The 20814-nt window shown below is 42.7% G+C and overlaps 1 protein-coding gene across 1 annotated transcript in view; it reads left to right on the top strand.

Moving 5' to 3' along the window:
- Nucleotides 1-20073, top strand: part of LOC122551078 — a 43571-nt gene extending 23498 nt beyond the window's left edge. Inside the window, exons 7-9 of the mRNA XM_043692720.1 lie at nucleotides 4559-4633; nucleotides 6163-6212; nucleotides 19993-20073. Coding sequence (XP_043548655.1) covers nucleotides 4559-4633; nucleotides 6163-6212; nucleotides 19993-20073 — 206 coding nt within the window. The remainder of the gene's footprint in view (nucleotides 1-4558; nucleotides 4634-6162; nucleotides 6213-19992) is intronic.
- The last annotated feature ends 741 nt before the right edge of the window (nucleotides 20074-20814 follow it).

The following is a 20814-nucleotide window of genomic DNA, read 5'->3' as shown; positions in this document are numbered from 1 at the left end:
TAAGGAACTGTCAGAGAATACAGGAGGATATAGATAGACTGGAGATTTGGGCAGAAAAGTGGCAGATGGCTTTCAATCCAGACAAATGTGAGGTGATGCATTTAGGCAAGTCTAATTATAGAGCCTTGGGAAAGGTTGATGGGCAGAGAGATCTGGGAGTGCAGGTCCATTGTACCCTGAAGGTTGCTGCACAGGTGGATAGAATGGTCAAGAAAGCATATAAAATGCTTGCTGTCATAGGATGGGGTATTGAATATAAGAGCTGGAAAGTCATGTTAACATTGTACAAGACATTGGTTCGGCTGCATTTAGAATACTGTGTACAGTTGTGGTCGCCACATTACCAAAAGAATGTGGACACTTTGGAGAGGGTGCAGTGAAGGTTTACGAGGATGTTGCCTGGTATAGAAATGATAGCTGTGAAGAAAGGTTGAGTAGGTTAGATTTATTTTCACTAGAAAAAAGGAGGTTGAGGGGGGACCTGATTGAGGTTTACAAAATTATTGAAGTGGATAGAGACAAGCTTTTTCCCAGGGTGAAGGATTCAATAACGAGAGGTCATGCTTTCGAGGTGAGAGGTGGAAAGTTTAAGGGGGATACATGCGGCAAGTACTTCACACAGAGGGTGGTGGGCATTTGGAATGCGTTGCCAGCAGAGGTGGAAGAGGCAGGCACGGTAGATTCATTTAAGATGCATCTGGACAGATGCATGATTAGGTGGGGAGCAGAAGGATACAAATGCTGAGGAATTGACTGACAGGTTTAGATAGTGCATTTGGATTGGTTCAGGCTTAGAGGGCTGAAGGGCCTATTCCTGGGCTGTAAATTTTCTTTGTTCTTTGTTCTTTGAGAAAGTGTAGACAATTTAATGCCAGAAATTTTCCTCAGATTCCCTCTAAACCACTTAGTCCTCACCTAAACCTTATGCCCCTGGTCTTAGACGCGTCTGCTATGGGGAAAAGATTCTCACGTTCTACCTTATCTATGCCTATTATAATTTTGTACAGCTCAAAAAATCCCCCCCTCAGCCTCTTCCGCTCCAGAGAAAACAAACCCAGTCTCTCCTCATAACTGAGACTTTCCATCCAAGGCAACCTCCTGCTGAATATCCTCTGCACCCTCTCTAATGCAAACATGTCGTTCCAATAGTGTGATGGCCAGAACAACTCACAGCATACCATCTGTAGCTGAACTAATGGTCAATAAGTTACAAAAATACTTCCCTCCTCATACATTCTATGTCCCACCTAATGAAGGCAAGTATCCCATATGACTTCTTCATCATCCTATCTTCCTGTGCTGTCCTGTGCTGGACCTATGCATAAGCTCTCTTTGTTCCTCAGTACTCTCTAGGGACTTCAATGTGTAAATTCTTCCCTTATTAGAACTCCCAAAATGCATCATCTCACACTCATCAGGATTAAATTCTGTCTATCGTTTGCTCTGCCCAATTTATCAACTGATCAATATCAGACTTTAGCCTGAAACCATCCTTCTCCCTATCAACACCACCACCAATTTTTGAGTCATTGGTTAGCTTAGTTGACTGAATGGCTGGCAAGTGATGCCAATGGTATAGATTCATTTCCCACACTGGCTGAAGTTACTATGAAGGAGTCTTCTTTTCAACCTCTCCCCTCACCTGAGGTTTGGTAACCCACCAAACCCACCAGGTTAAACCACCACCAGTTGTCTGTCTCTAATGAGAGAATAGCCCTATGGTCTGTAGGACTCTGACAATTTTACCCTTTTTATATAAACTGCAAACAGTTGAAGTCCCAGCACTGATCTGGGCATCTCACTTGTTACATTCTGCTACCTAAAAGAGATGCGTTTATGCATTTTCTTTTCTTCTTGTTGGCCAGTCACTCCTCTATCCAAGCCAATACACTAGCCCCTGTAACATAGGTTTTTATTTTCTGCAAGAACCTTTGATTTGACACCTTCTTCAATGCCTTCTGGATATTAAAGTATAGTACAGTCAGTTCTGATATAATGCGATAGTTCCATTCTTGTGCGATCTCGTTTATAAGAAAATCATGGAATAGCTGCGCTATTTAAACTGCGCATTACAGCCAATATGGGTAAGGAAAGTTTGTGTTCTACAAATAGCAGTCTAAATTCTTCAATTGCGTTAAAGTCAATTTGCGAATTGAATAAACATGTGTTGTAGCAGAACCAATTGTACATCCATTGGCTTCCTTTTATCTGCAGCACATGTAACTTCCTCGAAAATACTATTTCTTTCTCATAAACCATGTTGACTCTGCGGTAACTTTGTACTTTTCAGAGCAGCTTGCTATAACTTCTTTAATGATAATATTAATGAAAAATGTCAACTTAATTTGGCATACTAGATTTTAGATACTTTAAGATGCTACATAAATCTGGTCTACAAGATACTTCTCCACTAGGGGAAGCAGGTCATTCTTGCTCACTGTATCCAAGCCTTACATTAATTTGTCCCCTTTGATTAAGTCACCCACTGTCACCTCTGCTCTAAGTAAAACAATCCTACTCTATCCAATCCTTTTTCATCATTGCAATTTTCAAGCCCTGATAACATTTGTGTAAATCTCCTCCGTCTCCACAGCAATTATAGCCTTCTTGTAATTTGATGACCAGAACTCCAGCTGTGCTGAACTCACAATCTACACAGTTCTAGCATTACATCCCTGTTTTTATATTTAGTTCCTCACCTAAAAGTATCTCACAAGCCTTGTGTACCACATTGTTCACCAGTCCTAGTGTTATGGACCAGGCCAGACCCCCCTCAAAACCTTTCAAGAATGTGGCCCAGACCCTAACTTTGCGAGTTATTTTGAGCAGGTGTAACACAGATATCCCAGGAGGGATGCAGCTAGTCAATCCACTTAGTTTTAAACAAAACAGAATTTATTTACAAGATTACTGAATGAAGCACAAACAAAAGAGACCAGAATACAGAATAACTTAACCGATCTGAAAACCCAGAAGATGCTGTTCCAAACACCTGCAACAATCCCCATAAACACCCCTTGGCACAAAAAGTAAAATCAAACACAAGGTCTTACAGAAGAGTGGTCAGAGGGAGTGTACCAGCATAGACCTGTTTCTTTGAGTCCAGCAGCTTCAAAACACTACAGTGCTAAAACCCCAACCAAATCAGTGAGAAGCTGAGCTGGGAGAACTGGGTGCTCCCTTTTCATTGTATAAGTGTCTTTTTTAAACTTAAAGTGTGTTGCCTGAGATAGTATCTGTTATCTGTAATCAAATTGGTCCTAAAACCCTTCAAATTAGACTTTTCAAAATCTGTGTCTTCTACGACTTCTCTGAAAAAAAAACCAAGGACAACATAAGCTTGTTAAAGGAACAGCATTGTCACACCAAGCACCTCCTTTACCACATTATCTACATTCAGGAACCTGTGAGTGCACTCCAAGGTGTTTCATTTCCTCTTGTCCACCCTATATTCTCCTGTTTATTGTGTATTTCCTTCTATGTTAGCCCTATGTTAATGCATGACCTTACATTACTCCAGTTGAATTCCATTCGTCACTTTTCCACCCAGGAAACCAAACCACTGATATCCTGCTGTCGACAATAATCCTCTTCACTATCAACTATCCTTCCAGAATTTGTGTTGTCTGCAGATTTCCCAATCCATATTTCCCATAGACCTCCCATATTACACGCTTGATCCAAACTTTTGTCAAAGGTTCTACAGGTATTGCTCCATTAAACTTTCCAGAATATCTTTGCCAATTTTACCTATATCTAGTTACCCTTGAGGACACTGTAGTGAGTTGCCTTTTTGAATTATTGTAATTCATTGTTGTCGGTATATCCACAAGCACTGTTAACAGAAGAGGGAGATGTTCATTGCCTGCAATTGACACAGATATTTCTTGGTTGAGAGTGTGGTGCTGGAAAAGCACAGCAGGTCAGGCAGCATCCAATGAGCAGGAGAATCAACTTTTCGGACATAAGCCCTTCATCAGCTTGTGGGTTGGGGCTGAGAGATAAATGGGAAGGGGGTGTTTCTTGCCACTTTTTAGTCCAAGCCTCAATGTTATTGAGCTCTTGCAGCAGGTGGACATAGAATGCTTCACTGTTTGTGGAGATAAAAATGGAACTGAACTCTCAATAATTATCAGTGAGCTGATGACCACTTGTGATCTGATGATGGAAGGAAGGTCATTGATAAAGTGACTGAAAATGTTTGGGCCTGGGACACTATCCTGAGGAACTCATGCAGCAATGTAAAATACAAAGCTTAAAACCCTATGTGATTAGTACATTGCTTTTGCTACAAGCTCTAATCATTTCTGGCTGCTTATGGGGAAATACCTTACTGTGTGAGGAAGTACTTCTCCTATCAATGCAACTGTGGTTACAGCTGATGTTATATCAGATTGGTGTTTAAAAACTCACTCCAGCTGCAGTGTGTATGGATTTTGCATTACAGGTATTATACTCCTTACGTACCACAACGTTGTATATTAAAGTGAACTGTCATTCACTGATGTTATGTTTTCAATAAGTTGCATCTCTCTTTGTTGTTTGCTTTTTTGAAAAGATACTCAAGATCAATGTCTTGTCGAGACAGAAAATGAAGATGGTGTCACTGGGATGGCTGCAGAAGGCATTAATGGTGATTATAATTACATCTGAGAAAATTAACTGTGTAGTTCATTAATTACACAATTTTGCTTGTCAAAATTCTTTCACTCTAGACTCCTTTGTATTTTCAAGTCCATATTTCTCTTTTTATTTGGTTTCCCTCTCCCATTCATAACTATAGTGGCGCGAGAGACTTGCTGCCCAATACTAATGCTCTTCTGTCCAGAAGAGGAAGAGGACAGACTAGGAGACGGTTTCCTTCCAAATACTTCGCAGTGAGGAAGGTCCAAGTCATTCAAAGCTGATCAAATAGTTAATTGAATAAGATGATGGTCAACTACTGTGACAGTTTCCTACACTTAAGCAACATATAAGTTTGTGATCTCGGTTCATACATTATAAATGACAATTGGATGAAGGTATGGCATAACCTTAAGCTGTCTTTAAAGAGAGGAAGAAGTTAAAACAGAGATTGGATGTTCAAGCAGCATCTGGTTCTTGAAATGCCACAACATGAAGACATCTTTGTTTTATTCCATTCTGATGTAAGATCATCTCGACCAGAAGCATTAACTATTTCTCTTAGATGCCACCTGACCTGCTGAGTATTTCCCATATTTTTCATTTTACTTCTTGTTTTATTGCTGTATTGGTAACAGAAAAATGGGCAAGTAACAGCGCAGGCTCTAGCTGTCCCAGAATGGAACAATTACTGACTATACTTGGGTGGCACGGTGGCACAGTGGTTAGCACTGCTGCCTAACAGCACCATAGATCCGGGTTCAATTCCCACCTCATTCTCTCTGTGTCTGGTGTGGGTTTCCTCCGGGTGCTCTGGTTTCCTCCCACAATCCAAACAAAAATGTGCAGGTTAGGTGAATTGGCCATGCTAAATTACCCGTAGTGTTAGGGGAATGGGTCTGGGTGGGTTGCCCTTCGGCAGGTCGGTGGACTTGTTGGGCTGAAGGGCCTATTTCCACGCTTTAAGTAATCTGATATTTATGATTTGGAGATGCTGGTGTTGGACTGGGGTGTACAAAGTTAAAAATCACACAACACCAGGTTATAGTCCAATAGGTTTAATTGGAAGCATTGCTCTTTCATCAGGTGATAGTGGAGGACGCTCCGAAAGCTTGTGTGCTTCCAATTAAACCTGTTGGACTATAACCTGGTGTTGTGTGATTTTTAACTCTGACTATATTTAGATCTTCATTGCGTTCTTCAATGTTTTCTTTTCAGGTCTTCATATATGGCCATGTCTAACGAACAGTTAAGATACTTTCTGGTATTAATGATCCCACTCAGTCACCACAATACAATTTCCTGATTACCTCATTCGCTTTGAATTCCTTTTGACCACAATGGTTTCCTGCACAACCAACCCTAATCTTTCAATGATTATGGGAACTAACAATCTTTTCAAAGAACAATGTGAAGATTTTGCACTTGAAGTAAGAGCCTGCAAAGTTGGCACAGACTTATAAGGCTGCTTTTTAAGACACCATTATGTATTGGTTCTTATTGTTGTGTATCGCTTATTGTCTTTTGGTATTGCTCCAGGAGAAATGAATGAACCCAAAGGTGAAGATGAAGATATAACAGAAGCAGAGGTTAGAAATTTTTGAAAGAGTATGGGGTTAATAAAAATCACTTTAGCTCCTTTACAACTGATGAGTTCTTAATGATGGGATGATTTTAGATTTTATCAAATATGTTCATATTTAAAAAAAACATAAAACGTGTGGTCATTGCTGATTAGCCCAGCAATTATTGCCCATCCTTAATTGCTCAGACAGCAGTTAAAGGTCAACCACATTACTATGGCCTCTGGACTGACATGTAGGCCAGACAAGGATGGCAGATTTCCTTCCTTGAAAAACATCAGTGAACCAGGTGAGTTCTGTGACAATCAACAGTGGTCACATGATCATATTGAGCTAGCTTTTTAGTCCAGATCTTTATGAATTCAAATTTCTCTGTCTGCCACTGTGGGATTTTAATCTGAATATTAACTCATAGTTCCAGATGACTAGATCAGTGATATTACCATGACACCACTACATCCCCTTAACAGATTATCCAGTTATTTTGTGCAGCAGAACCAAACACCACCAGCCAATAGTTGGGGTAGAGTGCTGCCATCAACCTTCCTTTCTAGATATCTTTTCATCAATCTGTTTTTACACATCACTGGAGCAGGTGGGACCTGAACTCAGGCCTCCTGGTCCAGAGGAAGGGACACCAACACTGCACCACAAGAACACCACCCCTCTTTTCTGTATTGGGTCTCAGGCTCTGTTTGGTTAATAATGGGAGACATATTGTGACAGCCCTTTGTGCTAGGTGGGATGTGAATCCAGACCTTCTGGCCTAGAGATAGAAAGTGAAATTGGCACTTTTCACAAACACCTAATGGTTTCAGCACCTAAGTTTATATTCCAGGTATACCTGTTTGTTTTCTCAGTTTGCACATTATGTTTTATCAGAGATTAGGGGATGTGAGTAGGGGTTACACGAGATTCAAGTGATGCATGAGGTGGTAGTGATTAAATAGATGATATTGGATGAAACCCTTTTGTCAGGTTTTCATTTCTGCTGCCATCTATTGAGAGACGCGGCTGATAGGCAATGAAATCGACGATGCCTATTTCATGCTTTTACACTAAATCAAAATGACCCAGTTGCATTTTATATTCATGTGAAAAAAGATGAAAGCCATTGATGAATATTGACATGACAGCTAATTCTTTCAAATGATTGTTATCTGTATAGCCAAACATGATAACAAGTACAAAGGCAATTCTAAAGATTAGTACCATTACTTGCATATATTTGTGGACAGATCCAAGAGATACAATTTTTTTTTTATTTTTAGCTTTGAAAATAACCTTCGATTTCATGGCCTCTGTAGAATGTTCATCTTCCCTTTCAGACATCCATATAGAGCAGACACATTGGTTTGGCCAATGTTTGCTGTTTCAGCAAATCGTCCTTTGAGGCATAGAGTCATACAGTATGGAAACAGACCCTTCAATCCAATTTGTCTGCACTGACCAGATAGGCCCTCACTCCTGGATATCTGATATCCTTAACTAATCTAGTCCCATTTGCCTGTGTTTGGTTCATATCCCTCTAATCAGTTCCTATTTGTATACCCTTCCAGATGCCTTTTAAATGTTATACCTGCAATTGTTTCCACCTCTACCACTTCCTCTGGCAGATTGTGCCAAGCATGCATGACCCTCTGCATGAAAATGTTGCCTCTCAGGTCCCGTTTACATCTTTCCCCTCTCACCTTAAACCTATGCCCTCTAGTTTTGGATTCAAAGGAAAAATACCTTGGCTATTCGCCTTCTCTATCCCCCTCACGATTTTATAACTTCTATAAAGACACCCCTCAGTCTCCAATGCTATAGAGAAAAAAGCCCCAGCCTATTCAGCATCTACTAATAGCTCAAATCCTTCAAACCTGGCAAAGTCCTTCTAAATCTTGATCTTTTGTAAATTTCATAAAAACTGATTGTTTTCAGATACTTCATTATACATTAAAGTTTCCTTACATTTTGGAAATATTGGTTGATATACCAGTTCTGCTTTGGCAGAAGTAATGGAGCAGTGGTGGTAAAGTGCCTGGAACAGAACATTTTAAATGTCTTTATTCCATAAATTACTTCCTCCTGCATTATTCAAGGGACTTTATGGTACTGGTTTGAGTTCCCAAGAGAATTTGAGCCAGAATATTTATTCTAATTCTTTGTGAAAGGGTTAGGATTACTTTCTGAGTTATAAAGGTAAACACTTATTAAAAGGTGAGCTGCTGTGTAGTTTTGGCAAAGTCTTACACTGTGAAGTGAACTATATGTTGTATTGTATGTTATGAAGAGGGCGAAATGATTTTCAGTGAGAGGTCAGCGCTGCAACTCAACTGCTAAAAACAGCAGGTTGTCTAAAACTACTATATGCATCTTACTTATAGAATACTGGAACTGAGTGTCATGACTTAAACTACACTATAAATAATATCTCTGTTTCAGTCTTTAGCATACTGGGCTGTTCTCAACTTTGGATACTCTGGTGGTTTCAAATCCTAATGCAGAATGCATGTCCTCGACACTAATTTCCCATATTACTGCTTCTGATTATTTCATGCTTGATTCAAGTATATAAGGAATTGATCTGCACCACTCCTCGCATCCTGGAGTCTGTGCTTTTTACCTGTTCCAGTAATAAATCAGTTTTTTTGATACTCAGTCATTTCATTTATTAAGGAGAAAGTGAGGTCTGCGGATGCTGGAGATCAGAGCTGAAAATGTGTTGCTGGAAAAGCGCAGCAGGTCAGGCAGCATCCAGGGAACAGGAGAATCGACGTTTTGGGAAGAAGGGCTTATGCCCAAAACGTCGATTCTCCTGTTCCCTGGATGCTGCCTGACCTGCTGCGCTTTTCCAGCAACACATTTTCATTTCATTTGTTACTCAACCCCATACTCATCTTTTAAATCAGCTATCTGATTCCCATTTTCTTGGTTATGTCAGTAACTGCAAGCTTCAGGCATTAAGAATACATGCCCACTCATTCAATCTACTTACATTCACCCTACTGTATCTATTATGAATCAAATCTATGATCCTAAAATACATAACAATTTTAGTAGACCTCAGGACCTTTTCTGTTTTTGCTACATCAACGATTGATGACTCTCTTATTTTGCTTTGGACATTGAACATTGACCTTCACAGAATTTCCATTTCTGGTCTCTTGTATTGCAATTAACCATTATGAAATAGTTTGCAGTTGCACAGTGAAGCCTTGGTACTATTGAAGTCAAGAGTAATTTTTAGATGATTATGAGCAGTTTTAACGGGGAGCAGATGATGCGGTGGAGCTGTTTCTTGATGATTTGTTAATGCACAGGTCTGACAGCTGGGAGCATTGCCGTCCAATGCTCTTTCTGTTCAATATTAAGTGGTATGCCTATGTTAACAGGGTGAAGTTGAGGAGAATTTAGCTGACATCAGTAATTTGTTTGGAGCTGTTGTGGGGAAAATCAGCAGCCTTGGAGTCAGAATCAGGGTTCAACAACAGAGGTTTATTGTACAAGGAAATACCGGAGCTCTGGGGAGAGAAAGACACCAACAGCACAGTGGTCAGCTATGATTCTTCTCTCAACCTGGAGCAAATGGCAAGATACTTTTATACATTTTGTGATATAATAGGTCAGGGATGAGGTTATTGTCTCTGTAACATAGTTTGTTGTAAACATTGCAGAATCATTGATAGTTTCAATGCAGTCATTGTCAGTTCCAGCGCATCCTTTGTTAATTTCAGCACTGTCGTTGTCAGTTTCAGCGCAGACATTGTCAATTTCAATGTCTGCACGAAACTCCATTGCTATAGCCTGGCTATTAACATTCTGTATTGAGTCCGTGTCAAACTGTTAGCATTTCTATAAAAGGTGTTGGCTGGATGCAGACACTTGGGTGGGCAGTATACGCTCCTCATGTGTATGCTTTCCCCCATCTACCTTAAACTAATCATCTAGGCTGTGAGTGCATTGTGCCGGCATTCTGGTGGCCCCAGGCAGTATCTGTGTTTGCTCTGCTGTCTGTCTCCATATTGTGGTCCGGCGGCCATCTTCTGTGTCAAGTGGCCAACTTATGGTTCAGCGGCCATCTTGTGTGTCAGTGTGCCTCGTGTCACCCTGCCCCATGCTATCTCCTACTTCACTCCCCGCTTTGTGGTCAAGGAGGCGACTTCGGAGATTTCCTGCAGACCACCCAATTTACATGTACAGGTAGGTCATCTCTAGGAACTCCTCCACCTGAGGGGTATCATGGAGTGCCAATTTCATTGGGAGCTCTTCCATGGTGAGACTCGCTGCTGGTGCAGTTCTCATCAGTAGCATCTTACAGCAGAGCTTTAAACACCTGAGGCCCACACAGAATACCAGTGTGAGTGCAATGAGGAGAATTATCTCAATGCCAAATAGGGTCCCCAAGATTTACCTATCAACCAATTCAGCCAGCTGTCTGTAATTATGACTCCTTGTTGAAAATTATCTAGCTGGTCTTGGATATTCTTGATGGCTTCTGTAATGTTATAAGAGTCATCAATAACATGGGTGATACAATTGTCACCAATAATTATACAAACTCCCCCTTGCTGTGCTAACTGATAATCCACCGTGTAATGTATCTGCTGTGTGTCGAGTCTGAGTTCAGCCAATTCTGTATTAATTGCTTCCAGAGCTTTTGAGGTATTATTATCTAAGATAGTCAGGCCACATACAAGGTAATTTCGGTTTTTAGCGCTGACGACCCCTGCAGTGCCCCCAAACATAAGATCCCAAGAATCCATATCCCAATGATGACCCCAAAATGGTGGGGATCTGCCAGTCAGCATAGAACTCCTGGAGGATGGAGCGGGTCACTATCCCTCTCTGAACATGTCTCCCACTGGGGCATGGTATAAGAAGGGGTGCAATAGGCCCTACCACAAACAGGTTTGGAAGGTCTGGGATGTCTGTCGCATAGGTGCCTTGAAATAGAAAAACAAATCGCTTCGCCGCTTGGTAACATACGTTGTCCTGTCCTTCCATCTGTCTATCCACCCATGTCGCCCTGATTCTCTGGGTGCCCCCCAAGTTGGTAAGTATTGAACGAGTATGTCCATGAGGCAGAGCTGACATGGGTGCCATTGCACTGACCACATATGAATTGTCTGCTTACAGTCACATTCAAGCATGCCTGCTCACTGCAAGTGCAAGCAAACTGTCCCCTGGTGACTATACAGTGCTGATAAGTCCACTGTGTCTGGATGCATGAATCATTTTTGAGAACCAGGACATAAAACCATCCCCATCCATGCTCGGTGAAACAGTGTGGGTAATTACTGGGTTTTAAATGGGTTTTCTCTTCCCTAGGCTGGGGGTGTCTGGCCCCATGGGCTGGTAATCCTGATCGGCTGCACACATCTATCCTGGAATCCCCGTTTGTATTTTCCTATCTGCCCCTTACATGGTGCTCTCGAGGTGTCTACTGTATAAAGTCACAAGGGATCCATTCTACTGATCAGGCCAGTGGGTAGCAAACAGTTCAGTTCCCATGCAAACTTAGGCGGCCTTTATAGAAGAGGTTATCTTCAAATCCTGACATGCTCCTGACAGTCGCGATGCTTAAACACAGTAAAATACATACAGGTATGTACATTTTGCAGTTAAGTAAAGTTATCAGTCAAAGTGTTTGTTTGTGTCAGGAGGTGCAGTCATACTTCTGTGTGGGTTGTTCTGTTGTGTTTTCGGTACTCCCTCCCAGGATGACCGTCTTGTCCGCCGTTCCTGTCTGCACCCGGGGAATGGTCAATTACATTAGTTTGGTCACAGGAATCTTTAAATGGTTTTGGTTGGGTCTAATGCTTCCATGTGCCTTTTCCTTTAATATCTATACAGGTACAGGTGTTCCCACTTATTACCACGTTGTATGGTCCATTCCATTTTGGGGCAAAGCCAGGTTTGTCGGGCAGTGCTCGCACCAAGATGCGGCTTCCTGCTGCTGGGACCTCAGGGAAGATTTTGAGTTTCCCTGCCTTGTCCTTTTTGTCCTGTTTGTCAATTACAGATTTCCACATCTCTTTCAATTGGGCACTTAATTCTATCAAATACCACCAAATTTTGCCTTTTAATGGACCCACATCGATGCCACCTGTGATTACTGTCTCTGGCAATTGCATTACTTGCCTAGTTATTAATTCATATGGTGTTAGCCCAGTTGCCTGATTTGTGGTGGCTCTTAATTTCATTAGTATGACTGGCAGCACTTCAGCCCATGCCTGAGGTTTGCATAGCCTTAGCTAAAGTATTTTTGAGCATTCTATCCATTCTCTCTACCATCCCTGAACTCTGCAGGTGATAAGGAATGTGCGTTGTTTTGCCTAATGCTGAGTAATTGGCAGACAGTCTCCATGACCTTGCCTGTAAAATGCGTCCCTTGGTCGGAGTTGATCTGGAGGGGTAGCCCCCCCCACCTCGGGATTATCTCCTCCACTAATATTCTGGCTACAGTGGTCGCAATGCAGCTTTTGGTCGGGAATGCGTCTACCCATGGGGTGAATTGGTCTATGATGACCAGACAGTACCTTTTCCCACAGGAAGGTGGTAGTGGCCCCATGAAATCTATCTGAAGGCTTTCCCAGGGTCCCCTAGTTCTGGGCTGGTGTCCCATCCTAACTTTTATGGGTCTGCCTGGTTATGTTGTGCACAAATCATGCTCCTGCAGCAGTACATGGCCACATCTCTTCCCATTCCTTCCACCACCACTCTCTCCCTAGGCTTGCTATCATGGCCTCTCTACCTGTATGAGAGAACCTGTGGTCCAGTTTAAGCGATATGTTCTCTATACACACTGATGATATCACCTTGTCTGCTCACCTCCAGACACCATCATCCCCTTTGAATGCCCCCTGCAGTTCCCATTGCTCTCCCTCTTCCTGCGGAGTGTTCTCCTATAGCTGCTGAATTTGTATAGTGTCTTTTCCTAAATCATTAGTGGCTCTTGCAGCCTCGTCAATGGATTCTTGTTCTAGGGCTCTCTGAGCTGCTTGGTCTGCCGATTGGTTTCCTTTGAATTTTAGCCAACATGGGCTCTCCTTTTCTGGCTCCTTTTGATGGGTTTTTATTTTTATTACTGCAGCCTCTTTTGGCTGTTCACTGGCATGAAATAGTGCCTGAATTCTTAATTGGTGTCTGATAGGTGTTCCCCCCACAGTAGTGAACCCTCTTCTGCCCCATGTCACCATGTAATCATGGACTACACCGAAGGCATATTGACTTCTATGTATATTTTCACGATTTTTCCTTTTGCTAGTTCCAGTGCTTTGGTGAATGCCATCAGTTCTGCTACCTGTGCGGACTGACTTCCATTAATCCTTCCAGACATAACTATTTCTAACTTATCATTTACCACAGCCCATCCTGTTTGGGGCGACCCTGCTACATATTTTTGTGACCCATCCACAAACAGCATCTCCTTGGCTGTTTCCTAGGGTGGTATCCTTTAGTCTCCTCTATCTTCATCCCCATTAATATCCACAGTTGTGCAGTTTCTCTGTGTCGAGAATTCCCTCAGCTGGGTTTTCTCCAGTATCCCTAACTATTTGTACGCACTGACATGAGGGTAAAAGAACTACCTCTCACTTTACCCTTCTCATTTTGGAGATAGCCCTCTGTTTCCCTGTGGTTAGCATCTCTACCAGGGTGTGTTTAGTATGGAGGATTAGATTCCCTGTCATTACTATGGGCTCGCTAACCCTAATGGCCAAGCAGCACAGTCTAAGGCTGCTATACACCTGGGGAACCCAGTGACTACTGGCACGTCTGTAGTTGAGTAGTACCCTACAGGTCTTCTCCTGCTACCGTGGTCTTGGGTGACCACTGTAGAGTAAAATCCTCCCTCATTAATACAGTGGATGTAAAAACCTTTGTTGGGATTGGGCAGCCCTAGCCCGGGAGCTGATATGAGTCATTTTTTAGTCTGATTGTATGCGTCCTCCTGTTCTGGCCACCAAGTTACAGGTTCCAAGGTGGGCTTGCCTCCATTAATCTCTGGATCGGTTCAGCCAATTTTGTGAACTCGGGTATAAAGCTCCGACTGTAGTTGAATAGCTCCAAGACCTTTCCGGCTCCCCGACAGTGGCAGGTTGTGGCACCTGTTGGATTGCCTTCTTGTGGTCATTGGGCATTTCTTTGAGTCCCTGGGATATAAGGTATCCCAGGTGTGAGACTTGTATTTTGCCAATTTGTGCCTTTGTGGGCCTAACTTTTAACCCCATGGTTGCCAATTCCTATAATATGAGACATGAAGCTTCCTGGTGTCCTGACTCGGACTCTGAGGCAATTAGGATATCATCTACATATTGGAGGGCAGTGCTACCCTCTGGTAAATCTATTCTCTTCAGAATTTCGCTCACCACCCTGAGAGAAATAGTGGGGCTATTGTGGAACGCTTGTGGCAGACGAGTCCACATGTACTGCCAATCCCTTACTGTAAAAGCAAATTTAGTTTGGGACTCGGGGTGTAATGGGATACACCAGAACCCACTGGCTATGTCTAAAACAGTAAAAATCTTACGTTCGGGGCCAAACCGATTAAAATGGTGGCGGGATCTGCTACAATGGGGTGCAATTTAGGGGTGGCCTTATTTAGTCCTGTATAATCACTGGTGAGCCTGTAGCTCCCATCAGGCTTTATTGCTGGCCATGTCAGGGAATTAGTTGTACTTGTGGTTGCTTTCAGGATTCCCTGTTTCACTAGTCCTTTCACTATCTGCACAACTGCTTTGGGTTTTATTGGGTATTGCCGGTGGGGCTTATGCTCCAGTCCGGAATCCCTTATCGGGTCTATATTAACTAGACCTGTGCCTAACTTTGTTTCTGCCCATGCTCTGGGGACAGAGGTGCAGATGGCTCTGAATCCCCCCTTTTCAAGGTTCCAACCCCTACTGGTGAATGTAGTCACTTTAATAGTTTCAAGGTGACTTGTAAGTTTCCCAATCTTGGTATTTCAACTGTCCTATCTGGGCCAAATCAATTTCCCTTTTGCACAATTAGAGCATAATATTCTTTCATGAGATCATTGCTCATTACGGTGCCCTTGTTATTTTGGCATACATAAAATTTCTAGGGGATATATATATATTGTTTATTTCTGCAAGGATAGTTTCGCTTGGCTAAGCTGGTGTCTTATCCCTCCTACCCCAGTTAAGTGAATCATTTTATTTATGTAAGGTGAGGGTAAGTTTGTGATGGATACAGCCACTCCTGTGGCTACTAACATTTCACATTTCCTCCCTCCTATTATTGCGGGCACATAAATTCTCCCCTCTCCCTTACCCTCGTGAATCGGAGCAGCTGGTTGTCAGCTCTGCTGACCTCAGGATTCCTGCGGTTCCACAGTGTTCCTGGTAGTGCTTTTCCCAGTTGGGAAAACTGATTCTGTGTGTCCCATTCTGTTGCAGTTTTTTACATTGTTCCCTGCTCTACTCCCTGCTTGTGGGACCCCACATTCTCTAGCAAAGAGTCCCTGTCAGCCACAGTTGTGGCAGGATGGTTTTATTCCACTCTCGCCTCCATTCCGGTAGGCTGCTTTATCAGGTCTTGCCTTTGTCGCAGGAGCTTCTGCCTCCTTCACCTCGCTAGCCCACTCAACTAGATCATCGTTATCCTGGGACACTATTACTCCCATTTTCAGAATGGCTTGGTGGGCGCTAGAGAGCCCATCTCTAAAGGCTTGGATAAATGCACAATCCCCCCGATCTGGGTTTGCTTGCCCTGAGCATTCCTGCTGGACTCTAAATAAGTGTTCCCCATACTCAGAGGTTCCTTCCCCTTTAAGTTGCTTAGTGGTCGTGATCTTACTCCAGTTCGTGGGAGCATTTCCTAGCACCCTCTGGATCTCCTCTTTGTAAGGGCAATAGCATGTGTTCACTGTCCTCCCCTAAAGTCTAGGGCTGCTGTGGCATTGGGTCCACCAGCTACCTGTTTCCACCTGTCGGCTGGGCAAGCTCCGCGGACCAGCTGGTGTATGTCTCTCAAGTGTAGTTCAGCTCTTCCCTGAACCTCGTGTTTATGCTCCAGGGCTGTAATTTGCCCAGGGAGGCCCATAATTTGCTGCCTCTCCCCTGGGTGAAGGGTTGATAATTCGCTTTGGGCTGTGAGTCTTTTCCTCCTCTAGTAACGGGCGCTAAGTTATACGCTTGCACAGTTCGTCCAACAGAAGGTGCGATTGGTCCCCGCTGGACTGTTTCGTAGGAGGGGAGAGTCAATCTCCCTTTCCTCCTGTACATTTTCTAATCTTTGTTCAAGCTCCTTTATCCTATCCTCCAGCTCCTCAATTCGTTCTCGGCTTTTTCTCCGCCTGCTAGTGGAGGCACGTACTTGTTCAATCAAACCTGCTAATTGGTACACTAACATTACCCCTATCTTTTCAGTTTTACTTCATTTTTGTTTATCTATCCACTTTCTCTGTTGTACTAATGTTTGTTCCCAACCACTTTTCTCGTGGTTGGGAACAAACTAGTGGATCCCAACCACTTTTCTTCATTTGTTCTGTCAACCCTTGTCTATCTGCCTTGTATTTCTCAATAATGGAACGTACAGTATCCCCCTTAAAGCTTTGATCTGTCATTTAGCAGATTGTGTACCCCTGGCTACCACCAACAGTAAAGTGTTCCTAACCAGTGGGGACCTCTCTACCCCCTGACTAATAATACTGTCCCAGCACTGGCCGTACAGCTGTAGCAGCCTCCTAGCAAGGTGTGCTCTAAACCAGCAGAACTTCTCTGCCCTCCTGCTACTCCCAATCTGCCAGTTGGCTGGGAATGCTGGCTCAATAGGGTGTGCTGTCCACTGGGACACCCCTACACCACACCCCCAACTCCCCCCCTTCCCCAGCCACCTCTACTGACCCAACACCTCCTGATAAGATCAGAAACCTATCTCTAGCCCCGTGTGCTCTCTATTGGTGGGACTCTTTACCCTCCTGGCCACCGCCACTATTCAGCCTCTGTCATTCTACTATGGACTGACAGGGTATCACAGTTACTCAGTGTCCACCCTCCCCACCTTGGTAACATGCGCTCTACTGAGGTTTGGCTCTTGATCGGAGTAATCAGCTCCTCTTCCTCACCACGCTGGAAATTACAAAGAGAAACAGCACCCAACTTTTAACTTAAACTCTAATTGGACTCTGCGTTGTTCGCCCCTAGAGAGTCCAATGTTACCTGACTTTGTCAGTTGTGCTTCACAACTCCTAGTGCCCTTGGCACCTCAATTCCCATTTCAAATCCCAACCTGTTGGGGGGGGGGGGGGGGGGGGGGTGGGTGCTACTCCTCTTAACAACCGGTTTAGGACAGGGTCATTGAGATTGTCACTACCTTGTCCTCTGGCTGTTTCAACACAAGTGGCAGGTTCTTACAACAGTTAATACAGTTAACATTTATTCTCCACAGACATGGAGCAAGTGAGACATGACAATTGGGATACCTTTTACACTGTGTCTTTGGCCCGGTCTGACTCTTCCTGTTTGCTGGTACAAATTGGTTGTTACCCCAGCTCCCAGATTGTGGTCTTCGACCAGGGCACCAGTAATAAGAACCCTACTCGCAGTGCCAATTGTTGAGGGGAAAATCACCAGCCTCAGAGTCAGAGTTCATTGACAGAGGTTATTGCACAAGGAAATACCGGAGCTCCGGGGAGCGAATGAAATACCGGAGCTCCGGGGAGCGAATTACACCAACAGTACAGTGGTCAGCTGCGATTCTTCTCTCAACCTGGAGCACATGTTGAGATACTCTTACAATAGGTCAGTGTTGAGGAATTGTCTCTGTAACATAGCTTGTTTGTTGTAAACATTGCAGAATCGTTGATAGTTTCGATGCAGTCATTGTCAGTTCCAGCCCAGCCTTTGTTAATTTCAGCACTGTCATTGTCAACTTCTATGTCTGCGTGGAAGTCCATTGCTGTAGTACTGGGTACTAATCGCTCTTTCTGAGGACGATTACTGCAGCCCTGGCTAGTAGCACTTTGTATTGAGTCCGTATCAAACTGTTAGCATTTCTATCAAAGGTGTTAGCTAGACTCAAACACTTTGGCAGGCAGTATACACTACTCATGTTTTCTCTCCCCTATCTACCTTAAACTAATCAACTAGGATGTAAGTGCATTGTGCTGGCATTCTGGTGGCCCCAGGCAGTATCTGTGTTTGTTCTGCTGTCTCTGTCCATATTGTGGTCCAGCGGCCACCTTGTGTGTCAAATGGCCAACTTATGATTCAGCAGCCATCTTGTGTGTCCATGTGCCTACGGTCACCCTGCCCTGTGCCATCTCCCCACTTCAGAGCTATGCTAAAGCTCTGCGTTAGATGATTCGGCAGGTTCCACCTTTTTCTAGGTAGTGGTACCAGTTTCAGAATGCCATGGGTTTATTCTGGGCTCTAGTTGCATCTTGATTTTGTTTTTATCCCTACTAACAACTAGGAATCAGGTTATCCCTTCTTCCCAAGCCAGGCTGACACCTATTGGTTTGTGTTTAAAATAGAGGTAAATTAAAGACTGGCAAAGGGGGTAAAAACATTATTATAAACAGCAGGAACAAGTGAAGTGAGTAGAAACCAGTTGTTAATGGTCCCATATTAGCCTCAACTTTCAAATTTTTATTGGCAAATACTCTTGAGTTTTCATATTGAGGTGTGTGAATAGAATTGATGACGTGGGAGAGGCTACTAATTCAGGAAAAGCCCAGGGTTTTCTCTCTTTTTTGACGGCATCCATAGAAAAGGGTATTGAATGGTTTCACCTGTCAGAGTGCTTTCTACAACAGTACACAGTAAATTGATGCATTGGAAAGATCACTTACTGCACCCATTTGGCCTGTCAAGCCTGCTCACCTTATAATAAGGTATGGCTGATCTGGCTGTAGTCTGATCTCCACCCCAATCTATAGCAAAAAGTATAATCCCAAAACACTCCTTGATAAATTGAAATGAAATGAACATTTATACAGTATCCAAAACACTACTTTCCTAAAATCAGCATTCATAATATTCTCACCAGAATCCCTCTACCTAACATCTTGGAAGACTGAAGTCACTAGCAACTTCACCTTTCAGAAAAAAAAGCTATAGGTTGCACATTGTTGAGGATTTAGCACTGATCTCTGTGGCACAATATTAGCATCAAGCTGAAAAAAAATCCATGTCTCCCTACTTTGCCTTCTGTTCACTTAACAGTCACCCATGCTAATGTTGCCCCAATGCAGAGAATCCGGTAGTGCAAGGTCTTTGTGGTGTACCCTACCCACATTCATCCTTTTGCACAACATGTTCCAGGTATCTGCTTTGTTCTAGAGAGTGACAGCAGACCCATTTTTCAATAATAAAGAATTCAAGAGCCCCACACAGTGCTGAAGCTCTGAAACTTACTTTTCACTTTCAAACAGCTGTCTCCACCAAGACAGTAACTCAATCATTCTCCACTTGGTGCCAAAATCTTTTATACAAGATTTTCTGAAATACTATAATTTGTGAGGACACAGCATCAAATGCTAAAGTTTAACATGTTGATCAATATAAATGGCTTTCAAGTTACAACATGTAATAATTATATTTCTATTGCATTCATTTTGAATAATATATTTGCACAGAAGTGTAAAGGTATGAACACTGGAAAAAACACTGGTGTACTGTGGGGCCTAGTCACTTGCCTGGTGTAGATCTTGATATAAAGAATGTTGAACGGCGAAGGTAACCAGAGAGAAAACATACAAAGAGTTTGATGTAAGTGCAATTTGCGTGCATTGAACATAAAATAAATTAAAATGCAAATAGTACTTTTCCATTAGGTGAAAGAAGTTGATGTCCGTGACTCCAGTCATACAAACGAATCAGAAGATGTGAACTCTCAAGATGAAGACCAAGAATGAATAAATTCTTCACCTCTGCCTCAAATTTAATTTTGATTCCTTAGAGATAGAGCAGTTTGTGTTAATGTAGTCCCACTGCTATGCTTGCTGACAAACAACCAATGAGCATCATTCACAAAATCTGTTAAGTCAACTAAATGTATCCTTTACCTTCTACATAATCTTAACTATTCTAACTTTAATGAAACATAAACCTTGCTCCTTTTATGATTTTGCTGTTACAGCTGAACAGGAACTTTAAAATATGCACTATTTTTATAATAGCACAGAAAAGAAGCTGACATGACTGCTCTGTGCTTGGTTGAATAAAATGTGCTGTTAGAACTATTTTATTACTGGCTTTCAATTAAAAAGTTAGATCTAATAAATTTGGATCCCTGAGTAGAAATATTCTGGATTGTATTTCTTACAGAATTATATGAAGGACAAATGGCCTTCCCTCTGATACGAATCTCAGCTGTTAATTGAAGAGTTAAAAACAAAACTTGCTTTTGGTCTCTCCCAAACAGTGTCTTCCTTGAAGCTCATGTCAGGAGCAGCCTAACATATCGTACCACAAGGGATTCTACCTTTAGTTATCCAAATGTGAAATGTAGAAGTTAACAAAATATGACCCAGCTGATGGTAATACTGGATAAGACAGATCTCAAAATGGTCTGGCAGCACTGCGCAGAGAAGACAATGTTAACATTCTGAGTTCGGTGACCTTTCTTCAGGACTCTGCTGAGTTACTCCAGCAAT

The sequence above is a fragment of the Chiloscyllium plagiosum genome, chromosome 6, assembly GCF_004010195.1.
Source record: "Chiloscyllium plagiosum isolate BGI_BamShark_2017 chromosome 6, ASM401019v2, whole genome shotgun sequence".
Lineage (NCBI taxonomy): Eukaryota > Metazoa > Chordata > Chondrichthyes > Orectolobiformes > Hemiscylliidae > Chiloscyllium > Chiloscyllium plagiosum.
Note: the sequence above shows the minus strand (reverse complement) of the source record. Positions and strands in the feature narration are given on the sequence as shown.